Here is a 20,264-nt window from a genome sequence, read left to right on the forward strand (position 1 = left end):
CCTGATCTGCATTCAGAACCACATTTTAAAGGCTGGGAAAATTACATTCGGGCCACATCCATGTTAGAGCGAGCACTGATTCCCCTCTGCTGTGTGCTCCTATGGCCCACCTCTGGAAAGGAGCAGGGAGAGTGCCAACAGAAGTGTCTCCTTTCCATGAGAGCATGCATTTGTGTTCATTTTGGTTTGTAATTCTTTGAGGTGGGACAAAACAAAGCAGTAAGCAGGACCAGCTTGCCACCACATCTCTTTAGGTGTCTGACCTTTGCTTTTGGACAGATGTCTTGGATAGAAGGTGGGTCCGTACTTCTCCTGCTCCTGACAGCGAGAAGCAAGTGCTGCTCCAATGTCCAAAGCCCAGCAGGCTTCCTAGCACATAATACACTGGTTTGGCTTTGTAGTGCTGTGCCTGCAGTATGTTTTTTTTCCTGATGCAAGACTGCTCCCATGTGGCATCAGGCTCTCAATACTCCTGCATGCACTTTGTGAAGGATTTTTAGTAGTGAAGATGGCACCCAAACTTGGAGTCTTTTAGGAGAGTCTGGAATCTGGTTCAATCTAGTGAATGGCTGGATTTGAGAACCATCAGGGAGAAACAGATAGCTGTTGAGAGAAAAGCTACATTTTTAATTTTTGTCACAAATGCCTTTTTGCTTGAAAAATAAAACAAATTCTAGCTGACAAAGCTAAAGAATAAAGGCTAAACTATGTATATATATATATATATATATATATCCTGCTTATAAGAAATGTCTTCTGAAAGAGATAAGAAGTCTTATGGTGTGTGTGTTTTTCCCCCCAAGATCTTTAAAAAATATGGAGGATTCAACTTGCTTATGAGCGTTTCCCCTCAAAGTTTTATCTTGGTGTCTGAACCAAATACTGTCTTCTAACTTCAGCAGTCTGAACTGCTGCATGTGTACAGATTTCTTCATAGCAGTGTGTAGTTAGAAAGGCCTGGACACTTCTTTCCTTTCTTTTCAGTGGTATCATCAAGACTTGCTTAGCAGGGACAGCAAAAACCCCATTCTCAATAGACAGAGACCACCCAGGGCACTTGGAGCATAACAAGGAGAAAGAGGTTTTTTGCTGGAGCTGTCTTGGATCTTCTTTAAAAATGTCCTGTAATTACATGGCTCACCTTAGGTTTGTTGGTATGTGTTTTCCAGACAGGCAAGCTTGACCCACATTATCCCAGAATATGGGGGCACAGAGGGAATGTTCTGGACATCAAGTGGAACCCATTCAATGACTTTGTAATAGCTTCGTGTTCGGAAGATGCCACAGTAAGTTTACCAGCCTGTTGATACTGTTGTTACATGGCTAATACCCTTTTGGGGGAGAGACATGAAAAAGAAACCAAAAGGCCCATGGCTGAGATGTGAAAGCATACATATACATATACAAAAGTCAGGTAAAAGTAAGATTCTTTCTTTCTCTTGGGGTCAGACCTTCCAGGTGATATATCAAAATCAGTGTGCAAAGAAAGATCTGTTTTATGGGGACTTCTGTCTTTTTGGGTGTGTTTACATGAGAAAACAAGAATATGAATTTAAAATGGATTTACTATTCAATTTTAGACATTCTAAAACTCTTCCTTTAATTTCAAACAAAAGCTTCAACACAATGTAATCTGGAACAGCTATTTCAGATTAATTCCCTGCAGAGCAAGTTTAAGTTTGTTTCTCTACTCAGTTACTCTGTAAAGTCATGCTGGATCATTTATGGAGTAGCTGAGGAATCTGCATCATACCATTCTGCAATAAGTGCTTTACCTAGTATTATAATTAAGATGCAGTCACACATTTTACCTCAGTGTAGGTGCAGACTAGTAACTGAAATGTTTGTAATGGGCAATTTTGCCCATATCTAAGTGACCATGAACGGTTGCTTTTCCATGTCCTCTCAAAAGTGTGATGTTGACTTCTGCGACAGAGCCATCTGACTAACTACTGTCCTTTTTTTCCAGAGATCCCACATGTGTTTTCTTCCACTGGGTATATTCACTCTCTACCACACAGCATCAGGGAGGTTTTCCTTGTCATTTCCTTCCACCCTGGCTTAGTGCACATCCTCTACCATTTCAGATCTGCCAAAAATCACTCCTGAATTAGAAATCTAGGCTCTTTTAATTGTCCTTCATGTAGTGACTTGCCTTTGCTTCTTCGCGATATACTTGTCTTTTATTTTTTGAAGGCTTTAAATTTCTGGGCTGCCTGTGAGGGTTTTATTTTATCCTCCAACCTGTCTGCTGAATTTTCATACTGTTTCAGTATGGACCTGTGGCAGGAAGGCTCTACCATGACCTCTCTTTTGATCCTCAGATGAGGAATGAGCACAAGCTTCGAAACTTCCTGCTGCAGTTACAGAATCACAAAACCATTTGTGTTAAAGGATCTTGGGTGTTCTCCTGTGTAGGTCTGTTGAACACAGGAGTCAACCCAAAGATAGAGATTTCACCACCTCTCTGGGCAACCCGTTCCTGTTCTTCACTGCTTCCATGGAGAAATATGTTTCCTTATATGCAGTGTAGTTAGTAACTACTAGTAGTTAGTAACTCCCCAGTGTAGTTAGTAACTGCTATATTCTGTCCTACCACCCTGCTCTTCAAGACAGAGCCTGGCTCTAATTTCTTAGCAGTATTCTAAGTATTGAAGGCTTCTCTAAGTTTGCCTTGAAGCTGTGTCTTCTCCAAGCTAAGCAAGCCCATCTCCCTCAGCTTCTCCTCAAAGGGCAAATGCTGCAGCCTCCTGAGCATCCTGGTGGCCTCCACTGGAATCACTTAAGTTTATCAGCATCTTTATTACGCTGGGATACTGCAAAACTGGATGCAGTGTTCCAGCTGCTGTTTAATGATTGCTGAGTAAATGAAAAAATACTTCCATTGATCTAATGGCTGTCTTCCTTTTGTACCAGGCCAGGATGTTGCTAGCTTTCATCCCCGCCAGGACATGCTGCTGGGTCATATTTATCCTCTTGTCTACCAGGACTCTGGAGTCTATGCAGAAAAGCTGCTCCCTGTCAGCTTTCTTTTCCAGTTTCCTACTGAAACTTGGCACTGGATCATTCCCTGATGACCTAAAGAGTGAAAATACTGAGTGAAAATACTGAGCTTGTCACTGGTCTCATCAACAAAAGTTGTTCTAAGAAGTCCTGCTGTTTGTGAATATACTCTCTGTTTTGGTACCACCTTCCCATCATCCTGGCAGCAGGACCTTAGGGGTCCCCTGCACAATGACATAGTGTAGGGATACCTCTTCCCTCCCGGGTTACTACTGAGGACAGCAGGCTGTGTTTCTTAGTGTGACTGGTTTGCCTGGTAGCCAGTAGCTAGACTTGTAGAGCTCATTTAGTCCAAGCCCTACTCAAAGCAGGTCAGTGGAATCAGGTTGTTCCAAGCCCTGTCCAAGTGAGCTGGAAGATCTCCAAGGCTTTAGATCCTGTGGCCTCACTGGTCCCTTCTTCCAGGGGTTGAGTGCCCTTCCAGGCAAAATAGGGCTCCTCTGATCCCCAGGGAGTGCCCATACTGCCATTTGTGTTCATTGCCTTTGGTGCTGTCCCTGTGCACCTCCAAAGACTCTGACTCCATCTCCTCTGTGCTTTCTGCGATGAAGTTGTAAGGGTAGCCAGAGACTGAACAAATTCTTTTCATCCCACCTCTCCTCAGATTTGCTCCCATTCCCCCTTCATCGCAGTGCCCACTGTTGGATTCACACATCACTGACAGGTATGGCGTCAACATCTGTCTTGTGCTGGCCTGTACTAGAAAGCTCAGACTGGATGTACTGTTGGAACATCTCCACAGCAACACTTTCTCTGTCTTGAGAGAAGTCTGAGGAAGTTTCTGGGGTCCCAGAGGTGTCTACCACTTCCACTGGGCTGGACATCAGAGCCCAAGCCTCTTTGCGTTCTGTTAAAGGTATGGTGATCTGCACCATTTCTGAGCCTCACTGTGGCATAAGCCACTGTTCTGGCATGTGTGCAAGGATGCATCTGATTGTTCTTACTGGACTGGGGCTCCCTAGAGCTTTTGAGGATGGCCACAAGCTTCTGTGAAGATAGTGGAAATTTCCCATTACCCATGTTCCTCAGAGGTTTCTTGGCCATTAATCAGCCTTTCTGGAGCTTGCCTTGGTGGTACCACAGCTATCTTCTGCAGTGTGTAGCTGAAGATTGTAGAGTGGTAATTTTTGGCATGGGAGGGGATGGATAGTTCCTGTGAGTCAATAGTCAATAGTCTCACCTATTGCCCTTTACAGTTCCCAGTGCTGCTTCAGGAAGGCTTAGAACTGAGGCCAGTGCAAGTGGACAGGGACTGAGTGTTTGAGCAGTATGGGGAGAGGGCTTATCCTCTTACCCCTTCTGTTCCTTTTGGCAGATCATCAGGAACGTATGAATTCAGCTTGCTGAAGATGTCCTGTGTGATTATAAGGGCAATTCTGTGACTTTGCTTTGTCAGGTTTTCTTCAAGATGCAGCAAGGTAAATGGCTTATGAATTGTTCTTACTTGACCTGTCAGGGCTGGCTCCAAGACCCATTCCTGCCCACTAAGCACTGGCAATTTCTGCCGTTTAATACAGTCTGAGATACCAGCCAGGGGCTTTTCCCTGCTTTTACCACCAACCATTTAATAGCATGCGGGGTGAATGGCTTATTCTAGGCAGTTCTCGGTATGAACACAATCTGTTTTTCCCTTTCTTACACTGTCAGCCCTATTGCTTTAGTGATAGCTGTTGAAGCTGTAAAGTGTGACGCTTTCTCTTACCACTCTGGAAGTTTATCTGGAGGCTACTGGACCCCACAGTCCTTAGGTTTCTGATGAGCTTGATTCTTCAGTTGAGAAGAATACTCATGACCTTTCCCAGCAGGTCCCAGGATTTGTAGCTCTCCTTTTTTTGTCTTAGAAAGGTGTGATCCTCATTGGCCAGACAATAGGAGACTTGGGCAGATGTGGCTAATTTCCATGACCTATCTACCTCAAAGAGCATTACCGTTTTGTCTCAAGCTAAGTCTAGGAAAAAAATTAGACAAGCATAGTAATTTTTGTTGTGCCAAAGGGTTAATCATCTGTTAGAATCCTAAATACTTGTGCTTCTACAGTTGGTGAGGGAAAGACTCTTTCATTATACCTGCGTAGGTCAAGCCCCTTTTTCAGGTTTCTTCTATTTCTTGTTCCACTCCAGGAGGACAGAGGTTTTTTGTCTTCATGTAACATCCCTGTAGAAAAACCCAGGGCTGCAGGTAGACCTGTTATGAGACACTACACTCCCAGCTGAAGTTGAATAAACTTCAGAGCAGTGCTTCTCAGTCTCTCTTTTTGGGACATCTGCTCTGTGGGCTTCTGAGTACTTTGCCTGCCTGCGTAGGCTCTGTGTACTTTGACAAATGGCTGTGTCATTTGCAAAGTGTCCAGCACTGGTGCGATTTCTTATGGGACAAACAGTACTATAGCTGTCATCTGACCAGGGGAGTCCTCAGTTCTTTCACTAGGTAGTATTGAGTGGATGACTGCTTGGATTGATCACTGCTATAATATTTTCTGTGACTCTTTGAAGTTTATTTCAGATTTGCTTGCTTTTGCTCAAAGTTTGTTGTGAGGCAAGGTCTGCAAGATCTGTCATTTACTTTTTCCCCTTGGAAATAAGTTTTTGTAATTGTGTTGACAGCTTGGCCAAATCTAAGTGTTGGATTACGAAGTGAAAACAAACTGGTATAACTGCTGGCTAAAGATAGAGGGTAAAGAGGATTCCTCAGGCCCACAGAAAAGTAAAGATACTAATTCAAATACCTGGCATTCAATAAAGCCAGGAGCATTCCTATTCACTATCAAGGGCATAATAATACCAAGGGAATAATAGTTATTGGTAAGTTCCAAATCAGCTCCTTAATCAGGAATCTCACAAAGACCCATCCTGTGCCATTCAGGTGAAAATCTGGGAGATCCCCAAGCCCTTGCTAACAAAAACCATTACCAGTCCGAAGAAGGAACTTCTTGGGCATGTTCGAAGAGTTGGTCTCATTGAATGGCATCCCACTGCTAATAACATCCTCTTCAGCTCTGGGTATGACTACAAGGTGGGTCTGTTCTATGTGCAGCTCTCCTCCGGGGGTACCCTGTTTGGCAGAGTGTTTTGAAATTTGTTTTGGTTTCAAGCTATGAACTAATACTAAAGAGTTCATAAGCCTTCCCCAGGGGGAAATTCCATGGTGATCCCAAAGGCAAAAGGACATTGCTACAAGTTCAGAAGGACTTGCTAATTTTCCAGTCTCTGATGAACTTAAGTCTACTCTACCATTCTCCTTTACTGGATTAGATGCAATATGCAGTGCCATGCACTTTTTTGTGCTTTTTTATTTGGCTTCATTCTTGTGCTAGTGCAAATATCTGCACTGATGCTGGCCACTTTTATGTATAAAATGTGGTTGTGAAGGAAATGAGAACATCTGACATCCAGAGCAATGTATCCCTGATATATTACTGTAAGTACCAGGGAATATTTTAAATGCTGGAGAGCAACCACTTACAATGTCAAGACCTATGCATGCAGAGGAGAGATGAATAGGGTACACAAAGCCCCCAGCCGGTCAGTCAGCAAAAGGCTGATTTTCTTTTATTTCTCCAGATAATGATCTGGAACCTTGACACCACGAAGACTGTCATCTCAAATCCAGTGAAGATCCTCAACGCTCACAGAGATGTGGTCCTTTCTATGTCATTCAACACAGATGGCAGTCTCCTTGCCACAGCCTGTAGGGACAGAAAGATACGTCTGATAGACCCTCGTGCAGGAACAGTCCTACAGGTAGGTTGGGTTCAGAGGTTTGTGGTTCAGCTGATCTCACCCCTTGGGGTGTTTCCTCTTCTGGGTAGATTCATTGCCATTAAAGAAGACTCCTGTCCCTTCCATTGCCCAACACACCAGGTGGTGCAATTGCCTTCTACTTTTCATGGAACACTTGCTGTCATTGTTGAACACAGAGTTTCCGCATCTTACTACCATGCTTCTTGCCCCCTGAAATTCCTTTCGAAGGGTGCTGTTCTCATAGCTGCCTTATGCAGTCCTGTGTGGGATGCCACAGGGAGGACTTGTAGAGATCAGGGCTTGTAGAGATCAGGTGGACAGAAGCGTGCAAGTGTCCCATTGCCAGGGTTGTTATTGTTGCATGGATTTTGTATTTGTTGGCAAGGTGAAGCTGACTTATTCCTAGGTATTTGCACAGATTTGGGTGCACAAAGCCCTGCCAGCAATTAAGAGATTGCCCTTTTGCAAATATATAATTCATTAGTTTGACTGGGCTTTTGCGGATGGCTCTGAAAAGTTTAGGCTGCCTTTCTCAGATGTCCGTGAAATCTTGCTCACTGTAGTTCACGCAGGCTGAGCAGATCTTTCAGATGTTACTGAGTTAGAGGTCTTGCGTAACATGAAAAGCAGCTATGTGGTGGGTGCTGTCTCTTCCTCACAGAGTGTCCTTTCTCTTCCTATAGGAAGCCAGCTACAACTCTCACAAAGCCAATAAAGTCTTGTTCCTTGGAAACATGAAAAAACTGATCTCTACTGGAACATCTCGGTGGAATAATAGGCAAATTGCATTATGGGATCAAGTGAGTTGGACCAGCAATCTTAACCACACCAGCTTTAGTTTTCTGTCTTTTGCTGTCTCATTAACATTTTCAACCTGCCAAATACCCAAGAACTGGTTTATAACAGCAATTCAGAAGTGATCTGTGAAATACTTAGTTGGTGATAGTCCTTACTGTTATGACACTGTTAATCGAGTATGAGTTTCTAAAGAAGCTCTCAAAACTTTCAGCATAGAAATCCAGCAGAACAGAGAGAATGCTGTGCCTGCTATGGGTAGAAATCATTCAAAGAACCTTTGGATGGTCACTGTAGCTCTGACTTAAAAGCAGCTCTTCCTGGTCTTACTGGCAAATAGATGCTGGTACTGGAAACAGAAATGAGCTCTAGACACAGCCTACTCAGGTGAAGACCTCAATGGAGTTAAAAAATGTGGGGTGTTTGTTTTCTGATGATCTTTGACTAATGTCAAAGTATTGAGGTAGTACTTACTGATCACTTCCAAGACAAGCTCTCCTATAATGATGCCTGCTAGCCCTATGAAACCCTGCTGTTCTCTACCCCTCTCTTACCCAGTGACATTCTTTTCCTTTGTCAGTGTCTCACTTCATCCCTCTGTGTTAACTACCTTGTAACACAGTCTTTTGCCTCTTTGTTGTGCTGTCACCCTTTGTACCAGTGTCATGAGCTGATGTCCTGAGGTGCTGCACTCAACTGAGAGCCTGAGACAGAGCACCCATTTCTCACCCACAGAACTTTGAATAAATCTGTGCATGACCCTCTGCTCAGGGCAGCTGGCCATGGCCTAGGGTCAATATAAATTATGAGTTTCTGAAGAAGCTGGCTTATGTGCCACTGTCAGGTGGGGCTCAGGTGAGATGTCCCTGACTCGAGGTGACTGGCAAGTGATTGAAGCTCTCTGTTTTTCCTGTGTCCTGCCAGGATGACCTTTCTGTGCCTTTATTGGAGGAGGATCTGGATGGCTCCTCAGGAATCCTGTTTCCCTTCTACGACTCAGACACACACATGCTTTATGTGGTGGGAAAGGTAAGTGCTTCCCATTCAGCAAATGCTGGGGAGGCACACTGCAGAGCCCTAACCGTCCCACATAGGAATCTGGGGGTAAATATTTAGTTCATTCTTGACTCTGCATGGCCTCTGAGGCCAGGCAATCTTCTCAGACTCTCATACTAAGCAGCAGAGGTTGGCTGCGTGGGGACCTAATAGCAGCCTTCCAGTATCTGAAGGGGGCCTATAGGGATGCTGGGGAGGGACTCTTCGTCAGGGACTGTAGTGACAGGACAAGGGGTAACGGGTTAAAACTTAAACAGGGGAAGTTTAGATTGGATATAAGGAGGAAATTCTTTACTGTTAGGTTGGTGAGACACTGGAATTGGTTGCCCAGGGAGGTTGTGAGTGCTCCATCCCTGGCGGTGTCCAAGGCCTGGTTGGATGAAGCCTTATTTGGGATGGTTTAGTGTGAGGTGTCCCTGCCCATGGCAGGGGGGTTGGACCTAGATGATCTTGAGGTCCTTTCCAACCCTAACTATTCTATGATTCTATGATTCTAATTTTCTTTGCCTTTAGGGTGATGGAAATATACGGTACTATGAGATAAGCCCTGAGAAACCATACCTGTACTACCTGATGGAATATCGTTCTCATTTACCACAGAAGGGAATGGGTGAGTGACAGCATATGTCAAACGTTACAAGAGAATGGTGGCTTCTTTGTTCTAAAGGCTGCCAGAGTCCAGGACTATCCAAAATACCATTTAGAAAAGAGAGTGGGCCAGATCTGAGTCTCTATTCAGGTTTACAGGTGCACAGCAGTCAGCTTGACCCAGTTTACCTTTTCATCACAGGTGATATTACAGGGGCACAGGTTGGAGGGGTCCCTTCTGACCAGCAGAGCATGGGCCAGGCAGCTTTACTAGTCATTGCTGCATCCCCTCCCACATACCTAATCAAGGTGGAAGGGAGGATAGTCTGGATTTAAAGGTGGAGGATGCTCCTTGCCCATTGTGAATCTGTTCCAAGATTTCTGGCATTGAACTCTGTTGACATTGTTTCCACTCTGGGGTTTCTCTGGTAATGGGAGCTCCACATCTTAATACCTTCACTCTTGCTGCTTGCCTACCTTCTCCCTTGCTGGCATTTCCCAGTTAGAGATAGACTTGTTGTGATTAGGTCACCTCTCCTCATTGGAGACCCATGCTTACTAACCTGTCCACTTACTACCCATTGCTTAGCTCATTCAAGCTACAAAATTTGGCTTTCAGCTCTCAGACCCTATTGGTATCCTTTTCTTGAACCTTCTCCAGCCTACCCTGTAAGCTGTATTCCTCTATAAGCTGATGTATTTTTAGGACCATTTGCCACCCCTCCACGCTACTTGCAGACACTCCCATTCTTCCAGGACATTGTTACAGACATTTAGCAGCAATGGATTTTGTACCTGTGTGCTTCGAAAAAAAATATTATTGTAAAGGAATAAATTATTTAAAACTTAACTGGAATATCTGTCTGTTACTCAGCGTTTAAGATCCTCGCAGTATATAGTATCCTAATTTTTGGTTGTCATAGTCTTCTTAACATTTGTTCGCTGAAACAAGTGTTTTTAAAGGGACTGAATGAATCAAATCTACTTCACTGACCTGACCTGTTATGCTGATCAAATCATACTGCTAAGGTTATTTCACAGAATCTTATCTCCCAGTATTTGCAAAACAGAATACAATGTAGATGTAGAGGAGTGGAGCTTAGGTTTACATTTAGATGAATGCACAATGTAATGATCACTGGCCCTTCATGTAGAATCTACTGTTTAATGGGGTCATTTGGTATTAGTAAAAAACAAAGCTTCTGTAGGACACAATGAAGCAAGGTCTAAAGGAGAGACAATCCCTTTTGTTAAGGGAATTGACACGGATGTGTCTTTGTAGGTGTTGTGGTTTAAACCCAGCCGGTAATTCAGAACCACGCAGCCGCTTGCTCACTCCCCCTCCACTTCTTCCTCCCCCTACTCCCAGAGGGATGCGAAGGAGAATGGAAAGAATGTAACTCCCACGGGTTGAGATAAGAACAGTCCAGTAACTAAGGTATAACACAAATCACTGCTGCTACCACCAATGATAATAATGATAAGGGAAATAACAAGGGAAGAGAATACAACCGATCACCATCCACCGAGTGATACCCAGCCCGACCGAGCAGTGATCTAACCCTACTGGGTAACTGCCCCAGTTTATATACTGGGCATGACGTGCTGTGGTATGGAATACCCCTTTGGCTAGTTTGGGTCAGGTGTCTGTCTCTGCTTCCTCCCGGCTTCCCCTCCTCCCTGGCAGAGCAGGAGACTCAGAAAGTCCTTGGTCAGAGTAAACATTACTGAGCAGCAACTAAAAACATCAGTGTTATAAGTGCTGTTCCCAGGCTGAAAGTAAAAACCACAGCACTGCACCAGCTACTAAGAAGGAATAAAATGACTGTTACTGCTGAACCCAGGACATTAGGCTTTGGGCTTTATTAGCTTATGGGACAGAAATCCAGTGAGGTTACCAGGTACTTTGAGACTTTGTGTGGCTCAGTGAGTCCCTGAAGGACAAATGGTGCTTTCTGACAAAGTAGATGTTCACATCCTGCACCTACTCCATTCTGCTTTGGGACAGTGCTGGGGGAAGGATACTGGGCTGGAAGGGCTTTCAGCATGACTCATGTAGCTCTTCTAGTGTGTTCAGGTGCCCTGAAATCCCTTCCTGTTGATCCTGATAGTCAGATCCTGTGCCATTCCCTACCAGTTCTGCTCAGTCCTGCTCACTTTATTTGCAGCTCATGAGAATGAAGAAGGAACAGGAGGCTTAGCATTTAAAACACAGACCCTATATGTAACTTCATGGTCTGACAGAAACCAAAATTATTTGGTCTTGTCATTTGTGCCACTGAGCCAGTTTTGACTGCAGACTTCAAACCTCACTGCTGTATAGCTGATGCTGTGATTCCTTTAGTTGTTTAGTGTCATCCCTGTTCCAATGTGGATGACATTAACTTTCCTAGGGAGATTTATATCCCGTTTATTTCATGCTATCCTACCAGGAATGATGCCAAAGAGAGGCCTTGAAGTGTCAGCTTGTGAAATCTTCCGTTTCTACAAACTGATACCTACTAAAAGCCTGATTGAGCCCATCTCCATGATTGTGCCTCGACGGGTAAGTTAACCTCAGGTCATGTTCGTGTCTGGGACAAATATCAGTGAAAAAGAAGGCAGCACCCCCTCTCTGTGACTCTTGAGGGCAGGAAAGTAGGTATAACAGATTTTTGCTCTCCTGAACTGAGGGACAAAGCTGGTCAGTCTGTGGGGCAGCCGTGCCAACAAACCCTGGCTGGGTAACTCGGGAGTTAGGTGTCTGTGTTTGACATAATGACAAAAGAGAGAAGAGTTGGGGGTGTTGTTGAGTTACATGAAAATCTGCTTGTGGAAGAAAGAAGAATCACCCATGGAAAAAAGCGAACAATGGGTTCCAGAAACATTGGAAGGTATGAGTGCCTTGAGTTCAGAAAGGCAGCAAGAGCTAATGCTCATTGCAATGGCCTATCAGGCATGTTCTGCCAACGTTATCTGCTTGGCCAGTTTCTGTCAGCTGATGATCAGCTAGTAATTTGTGACTTGTGCCTATCCTTCGTATCCACTTCTTCATCCTCAGGAGCGCTGAGTTTGTGAGAGCTGAGTTAGAGTGTTTCACCAACCTCCCCCAGTCTGTTCTCTGGATGTGTAAAGACCTTATTGGCAGGAATTAAAATAGGCCTTCAGGTACAATTTTGAGTTGGGGTGAGGAGAGAGGCTCAGGGCAGACAAGAAGGTTTTATGTCCAATCTGGTGAGTGCTCATGACACATCCTGTGCTGAGGTGGAACAAACTTCTTTCTCCACCACAATCCAGTATAGTCCCTCTAAGGCAAAACCCCACTGATACGGTGACTCTGGACTTTTGTTTGCTTGCAGTCGGAGTCATACCAGGAAGACATCTACCCCTTGACCACAGCAGCCCAGCCAGCACTTACAGCACAAGAGTGGCTGAATGGAGTTAACAAAGGTCAGTACATGGAGAACACCCCAGCCCTTCAGCTCTCCAGGGCATGGGTAAACTGCTACTGGCTCCTCTGCCAGTCAAGTTCTAGAGAAAGAAGGGAAGGAAAAGGAGAGACATAACAGATATGGCTGTAAGCTGAAATAATTTGGTGGCTAAAATCTTCACCACTGCGAACTCTGGAATTCGCTCCACTCTACTCATCTATCCGTGCAGGCTGTTTGAGTGAATTGCTTACAGCTGATTTCTGAGTGTGGTTCCTAAGTGCTAACCTGTCACCTGCCTCCTCCCCTAGGACCTCTCTTGGTATCCTTGAGACCGGGCTCTGAAGTTGTGAATTCCTTACCACAGCTTCCTGAGCTAGAGCCACCCGCAAAGACTGCTGACCTGAGCCAACAGCAGGGCTGGGGAGGAAGGGTGCCGCTGGAGGACATGCAGGAGCCGAATGAGATTGAACATAGAAGAAAACTTCTCAGAGTGGAGGAGAAATTGCCAAAAAATGAGCAAATGTGCCTCTCTAGTAGCTTTGACATATTTGAGTGTCCACCACCCAAAACAGAAAATGAGGTGTGAATATCTGGGGTGAAGGGTTGGGACTGTGGGTGGAAGCCTCAGCCAGCAAAAGGATGCCATTCACAAGGTGACAGAATCTGGGGAGGATTTATTTTACAGACCTGGCCAGTGCAAGCTCTTTGTTCTTTGTGGGGCAGAAGCTCTGCATGCTCTGGCTGCAGAGCTGAAGCAGAAATGTAGCCCAGCTGCACCCCAGCTGAGGGCGTCTGGAAAGGCGAGGGCTGTCAGTATTCCTGCTTCTTAGGCATTCTTGTGCACTGACCTGCCTGGTATCATCTGGGGACAAGGAGGCGCTTGTGACCTCCAGGTTCTGGAGAAGAGAAAGGGGTATATGCAGTGTAAACCTTCTATGGGAGCTGCATTCAGAGAGCCCCATGAGGCATCAGAGATACCTGTGAAAGAAGTGGGTGTATCCTGCTCCCTTGGCCCACGGTGCATCCATATAGTCTTGAGCACTTAGCTATATTGTAGGCCCTGACATGGGAAAGGGGCTGGCTCTGCCCCTGCCTTGGAAGCTCACTGCTGGGGAACAACTTGGCAGTGCAGTGCCACTGAGGCTGGCTGCTGGTCACTGCCTGCTCCTGGGAACGGCTTTAGAAAAGGTCCTGTCAGCAACATGATCTGACTTAACTGACAGCCAACCCCCTCCGTGTATCGTAACCAAAGCTTGTGCAGTGGTGCAGGATCAATAGGAAAAAGGACCAGAAAGGACATGCCTAAGGTCAGAGTAGGAGGCATGGCAGATCCGGGAATTTAGACTCCAAATACTCTCTGTGTTGTGGAGTGATCAATAGTGTGAAAGTTACTTTTTCTGATCTTTTCCATTGAATTAATCCAAGATAGCATCACTAAATGGTGCTGAGAAACACATGCATTTATAGCCCAAGCTAGAGGACAGCAGGAGCACTGCTGATGTTCATTCTGTTGGTTGAAGTCTTCCTCCTTAAATGGTTTCACTCAGAAGTGATTTGACAGGACTGGTGGCATTTGATAGGATAAGTCTGTTTCCTTACTGTAAGGGAGATAAAAATGTGATTTTTCTTACAGCTTTTGCAGATGTTTTACCGACAACAGGAAGAAATCCGTAGACTACGTGAGCTAGTAAACCAGAGAGATGTTCAAATTAAACAGATGAAGCTGGCAAGTGGAAACTTCTCTGTGGACACAGACAGTTACTGAGGGTGCTGGCCTCCAGCTCTTGGCACCCCTGGCAGCTGCAGCAGACTCCTGTTTCTGTGGATGACTCCTCCTAGTGTTTTTGCTGGGGGAAAAAATGATTCAGGCAGCATGGACTTCCCTGGCTTGTGGTGGTTGTATTTCCCTAATTATCACCAGACACTTACTGATGGACTTGCTGTGCTTCTCCAGGCTCCCCTTGCTCACAAGCTCACTTGTGTCAGAAGCTCATGCATTAATGCTAGTGAGAGACTTTGGAAAATCTTGCTCTTCAGATCCTGGAGATCCTCTAGGAATAACCTGTATTGCAGTTCCTCCACATGACATCAAGATGGGACACTGAAGGCAGCTACCAGCTTCTTTTCCCATTCCTGGACTGAGCAGTGCGACTCCTGGCTGCTATCCTCCTACCCTGGGAGACCACTCTGCAACTGAGCTTCGCAGGCATCTCTATCTCCCAAGTGATCCTCATGCACTGCTCTTGTCTCATGGCTTGGCCCTGAACCTGGGTGGCTGGGCAAAGCGATAGCTGCCCTTACTTGGGGATAGTCCTGCTCTGAGCGGGAGGCTGCACTGGGGCTGCCACGTGCTGGCACTTTTGTGATAGATAAAGGAGAGTTGATGTTTGAAGGTTCTGCTATTGAAAGGGTAGTGTTGTGGGCTGATTGTCACCAGAGAAGCTTCAGGTGCAGCGGAGGTCTCTGGGTCCTTTGAGTCAGTGGCCTTCTGTCCCTCCTTCTGCCAAATACCAGTGGCAGTCAGCTGGGGGACCGTTATGCCGCAGTGGTCATCAGGCAAATGAGAACAACATTTAAAGCTGTGGTGTTGAGCACACTTGCTCAAAGATCTGCTGTCAGCCACATGAGGAGCATAGGACCCTGGGTGGTCACAAACAGCCCTCCCCCTTTGCTGGAGTATTGCTTGTCCTTCTGTCTGCAGCTTCTGCTTCCTTAGCTCCAAGTTGCCAGCGCCTTGTCCAATGCCCACAGCCATCTACAGCTGTAGGCTCCCTCTTTCCAGCTGTGTTGCCCAGTCTTCTGCATCCTCCTGGGCTGCCCTATGTCCCCAGGCCCTGAAGCCACACACATACATCTGTCCTTCAGCATCAACTCTCTCTCTAGCTTGCTGCCTTCCCCAGCCCTTTGTTGGGAACAAAAGCAGCTGTAGGATGCATTCCATCCTTGGTTCCAGGGCTGGCACTTGTGACCAGCTTTCATGCAGCCTGCCCGCAGTGCAGAGCACCCATGCAGGGCACAGACCTGCCTGCCTCATCAGTGCCTGGGTTTTTTTCCCATTTGTTCCTGCAGTGTGGGGAAGAGAGTGCACTGTCTGTTGCTCTGGGATCTGAGCACAGCAGCAACACCAGAGTGGGAACATCCCAAATGCAGAGCTTTTGGAGGTGTCTTAAACCCAAGCAGAGCAAACTATTGCTTTTTAACCTGTATCCGTGCACCTTTGTTGTGACACATGCAGGAATGAATACTATCCCCTTCTAGTTGCCTGATGTCTAATGTTTTCTCAAAGTCTAAAGAAATTTAAGTATCTCTGTAGTCAGAAATTTCCAAAGACAGGAATCCTTAGCAAGGGAACTAAAAGCTGTGCACTGCCTGTGCTCATGTGAGATGCCCCTCTGGTTAACCCTGAAAGCAATAGCCAAAAGGGAGCTCACTGGCACTAAATACTTCTAAATACTTTCAAGAGAATCACACGAAGAATCCTGCATCCTTTCTTCCCTGCTGCAAACACGTCACCCGCTTTCAAAAATATTCCATTCATTTATCAATAGCAACAACAGCTGTGGGTGCTAAAAAGTCACAAATACTGTTGTTTCTTTCTGCAGCATTACAGAAAGCGGGTAGTTGTTCATGTGCTTCAGGAGGAGTCCTTTACCATCGGTCAATTAACACTACTCTTTTTGTAAAAAAAAAAATAAAATAAATAATATAACAAAGTTGTTGAAATAAACTTCAGCTCATTTCAGGTCTTCTAGAATGGACTTCCCTGTGCCCTGCAAGCACCGCAGTATGTGGTTACATGCAGAAGCAGCTCAACCCAAGTTACAGAGCTTTAATCCAAACACATAAATATTACACCAGAAGTAGTCAGGCTTTCTCACCAAAGAGAAGAGCTACATAAAAAATCGCGAAGCTCACAGATTTTCAGCCAAGGCCTGACAGCTTCAAACTTCAAAGCCATTTTCACAGAGGGTAGCCCCAGGGTTATGGTACTCTGGTTTTCAAACTATCATTGTCAGAAAGGAGAGCAATTGACACAGCCTCAGCACTCCAGGGGATAGGACACATCCTTGTCACCATATGTGTTTTATTTGCTGCATTGTGTTTTTGTGGGTTTTTCTTTTGTTATTTTTCATACAGAATAAATTATTTAAATTATTTCCAAGTTAGAGTAATTTTCCCAAGGGATTTTTAAATCCTCTTGAGGACTGTTTCTTCATTACCCTCTGACTGACTAGCATAGAAAATGGCCAGCTACCATGGTTCTTGTCTTAAGGTTGTGTTGATTTCAGCATTTCTGGAAAAGAAGTTGCTTTCATTTAGGCTTTATTGGCAAAATTTGGTAAGGTGAGACTATTTAATCAAAACTTCTTTTTTAGACATTATGCCTGTAAAAGTGTAGACTGTGAAATGTATTTCAGTTTGGAGCTTAAATGCAACCGTAAATCTTTCACACAGAGACAAAAGTGGAGAAAGTGCAGTTATGCATTAATAAACTGTGCCTAAATAGACTTAAGTGACCATTCTAATAGTTTCTAAAAATCCTAACAGCTTTGTAAAAAACTGTAAACCATGGGGATAAAAACCAGATTTGTGCAATGAAAAACAAATGTAACTGAATAATAAATGTATTTAGAGTTCTACTTTTTCATACATGCAAGGTTGTTGGTTTCTTATTATCACTGCATTGTTGAAGTGGCTAAAACTTAAGCTGAATCAAGGTCAGACATCTGCTGTCCCTTCTTGCATGGAGGCCTTACTTTAGTAGACATTGTACACAGTCTTAAGCACATATTCCCCATGTGCCTTGATGCTACAAAGGGGTGGCCATTTCAAATAGTCCTGCATTACAGTGATGTGCATGTTGTCTTGAGTAAACCAAGCCCCCCTGGAGATGCCTACCTCATGACGAGCAGTGTCCTGACCATGCTGCCTTGCAGTCCTGGCACTTCTCTTGTCCAATACATTCTGACCGAGCTCATTCAGATATTCCACATGAGGACCGTTTAATGTGTTATTACCAAATTTACTTATTTGGAAACATGTGTTGTTAGCTGGGATTTTGATTTAGCAGAGTGAAGCAGCAATCACAATACAAGCACAATATAGCATTAACAAATGAATCAGTTGAATCAGAATACAGACAAAATTGCCATTAATGGTCTAGATACATTTACCATCGTGATGCTACGTATCTCCAGTCAATGGTAAGAAATATGTGCATTGAAGCCAGCTCAAGCCCATAGCTCTCTTCAAAGTTCATTTTGCTGCTTGCTCAGCTTTTATGCTTTATTTTGGGCTGAGTGCCACACTGGTCTAGCTGGTTTAGGAAGATATTCACACCTTTCGATTAACTCAGAACACCTGCACAACCAGTTGATCATTTAACTGGTATGGCAATTAATCTAAACTAAAATTCACCCTCCCTTTTCCATTGAGATAACTTCAGCTTTCTTTAGACAGCTATGGTGGCTCCTCCAGTTCTTCCCCAAGGAACGTGACTGCATTGCCTATGCCCATCCCTGAGCTTCCTGCCACTGTACAGATCTGTTGATCAATCCCAGTTTAGGGCACGGGAATATTCATGGAAATATTCACAGCTGCATTCAGGGTGTAACTTTTGTCTGATAAAACGTATCTCAAGGCAGTCTTCGGAAAACAAAAAAAGGTGGAAATTGCTGGAGAAAGTTGATGCTGGGAACTTCATGTAATGGCTGTGCAGTCAGGGCACTGTGACACCCTGACCTGTTTGTCTCCTAAGGCACCTTGTGGGGCTCACATAGTCTCACTGCTCTGCTCACGGCCTTGGAAAAGGCAGCACTGCTTGTGTTGGTGTGGAAAACAGAGGAATCCTGGGTTTATGGCTGCTGAACCACAGAGCAAAACACAGGCCTGCAGTGTTACTTGTCTGCTGTATTTAGAGCCACAACATATCTTCACCCACTACTCCAGGTCAGCTGCCAACTGCTAAATAAACTCCACTCAAACCTACACAATAGTTGTCATTCTCTTTTTGTTTCCCACCCTGAGGGTGTGTACCCCTGGCATGCATGAGGAGCTGTGAGCAGAAGCAAGCATGGAGCTGATGCTGCTTCATTTGCCCTGCAGGGCATGATTTGTGAGGCAGCTTCTACGGGAAGATTTGAGTGAAACTATGCTCAAGCACTACTTTCATAATCAAGGACACTCAGCAAAGATGCTTTGTTCCAGCTGGAGCCTCAAAAGTGGTGGAAATAACGGCATTTACAGAGAGCTGCAAAATAAGGAACTGATTTTACTTTCCACTGCTGCTGAAACTGCTTTGAAAATAGATTCCAGGGAGGGACTGGGAATTCACTGGTGTTCTTAAGGCTTGGACACACTGATCTGTGTCACACAGTTTTCTGCAGTCATAAATTTTGACTGCCCGCAAGCACACAGTTGCTTTTGGTGGCGGTGAAGTTAAAATTGCAGTTATCTTCAAGCTAGATACAGAGCTCTCTTTCAAGGAAGTGAAGCACCCTGAAAAAGTGTAGGGCAGATGAGAATACCTGCCTTTCATCTGAGAAGGGTGGTGAAAAGGGACGTGGTGTTTTTAGGGACATGGAAGTGAATTTTAGCAGCTCACACTCAGGCACTGACAGTTCTTTTGCCCCTGGCCCTTGTGGCCAGAGGGATTTCACATTATGAGAATCAGTGGAAATGCAGCAATACAGAATGAAGAAAATCTGAGTTTCAGTTCCCCTGCTCACCAGAAAGGATCAAAATCATCGTGTCTGGCCTGGGTCATCTCATAGTGATGGAACAGGCATCTGAGATTGTTTCTTAAAAAGAACTTACAAAGAAACACCTGACTCAAACCTATGTTTCTCTCCCCACTGGAAGACAACTATGGGTGACATGTTTGGCTACTCATTTTAATTCAGGACCAGAAAAAGCAGGTCAATATTCCAGCTATTGAGCCCTGTTCCTTCAGCTGGCTAAAGATGACCACTGTGTCCTTATAGAAGATGGTCCTCTCACAGGGCTGTTGTAGCCACAGGCTCCTTTGTATGTGTGGGGATGAGCTTTTTATCACGTATCCCAGCAGCAAGCATTGGGCTACTAATTTGTGGAGTACGTATCTCTTGGATCACTTATTCTTTAGACCTCAGAGCAGAAAAGGCTGGCCACGGCCCAGTTCCCTGATAAAGTTTACTGTGTTTTCTTTCAGCCAATTATTAAACCAATCAAGCACAGTAAAAAATGGAACACAAGCATATCTGTCTTTTCCGCCTGACTGGCTTCACAGGACATACTGGAGTCTGACGAGGCTCTGGGCAAGTTTTCTAATACACTGTGAACACTCAGAGTTTGCAGAGTCTTGAAAAAAGAAAAACCTTGAAAAAAGTATGTGTTAAATATCTTTATGATATTTCAACAGTCTCACTCTTTCTGTTCAACAGGGCACTTTTGTTTTGAAGAGGGGCTGTTTTGAGCAGTCTGTGTTTTGGGGTGGTTTTTGGCCAAGCGTAACACTTGCCATGGCACAAGAACAGGCCCTTTCGTTCAGTGAGCTCTGCAGCAGCTGATCCTTGACATCTGCGTGGACATAGGTGGAAAGTGCAGTGACCTGGCCATGGTGTCACAGCCTCTG

The 20,264-nt window shown here is 44.8% G+C and overlaps 1 protein-coding gene across 4 annotated transcripts in view; it reads left to right on the forward strand.

Moving 5' to 3' along the window:
- The window catches only part of CORO2A (coronin 2A), a 50,532-nt gene extending 34,183 nt beyond the window's left edge, over positions 1-16,349 (forward strand). For all 4 annotated transcript variants that reach the window (XM_065662922.1, XM_065662921.1, XM_065662920.1 and 1 more), the window contains exons 3-12: positions 1,170-1,286; positions 5,926-6,075; positions 6,624-6,803; positions 7,487-7,603; positions 8,523-8,627; positions 9,168-9,264; positions 11,675-11,787; positions 12,581-12,671; positions 12,961-13,232; positions 14,286-16,349. In XM_065662922.1, coding sequence (XP_065518994.1) covers positions 1,170-1,286; positions 5,926-6,075; positions 6,624-6,803; positions 7,487-7,603; positions 8,523-8,627; positions 9,168-9,264; positions 11,675-11,787; positions 12,581-12,671; positions 12,961-13,232; positions 14,286-14,417 — 1,374 coding nt within the window. In that variant the 3' untranslated portion in view covers positions 14,418-16,349. The remainder of the gene's footprint in view (positions 1-1,169; positions 1,287-5,925; positions 6,076-6,623; positions 6,804-7,486; positions 7,604-8,522; positions 8,628-9,167; positions 9,265-11,674; positions 11,788-12,580; positions 12,672-12,960; positions 13,233-14,285) is intronic.
- Positions 16,350-20,264: the final 3,915 nt, after the last annotated feature.

The sequence above is a fragment of the Lathamus discolor genome, chromosome Z (assembly GCF_037157495.1).
Source record: "Lathamus discolor isolate bLatDis1 chromosome Z, bLatDis1.hap1, whole genome shotgun sequence".
Lineage (NCBI taxonomy): Eukaryota > Metazoa > Chordata > Aves > Psittaciformes > Psittacidae > Lathamus > Lathamus discolor.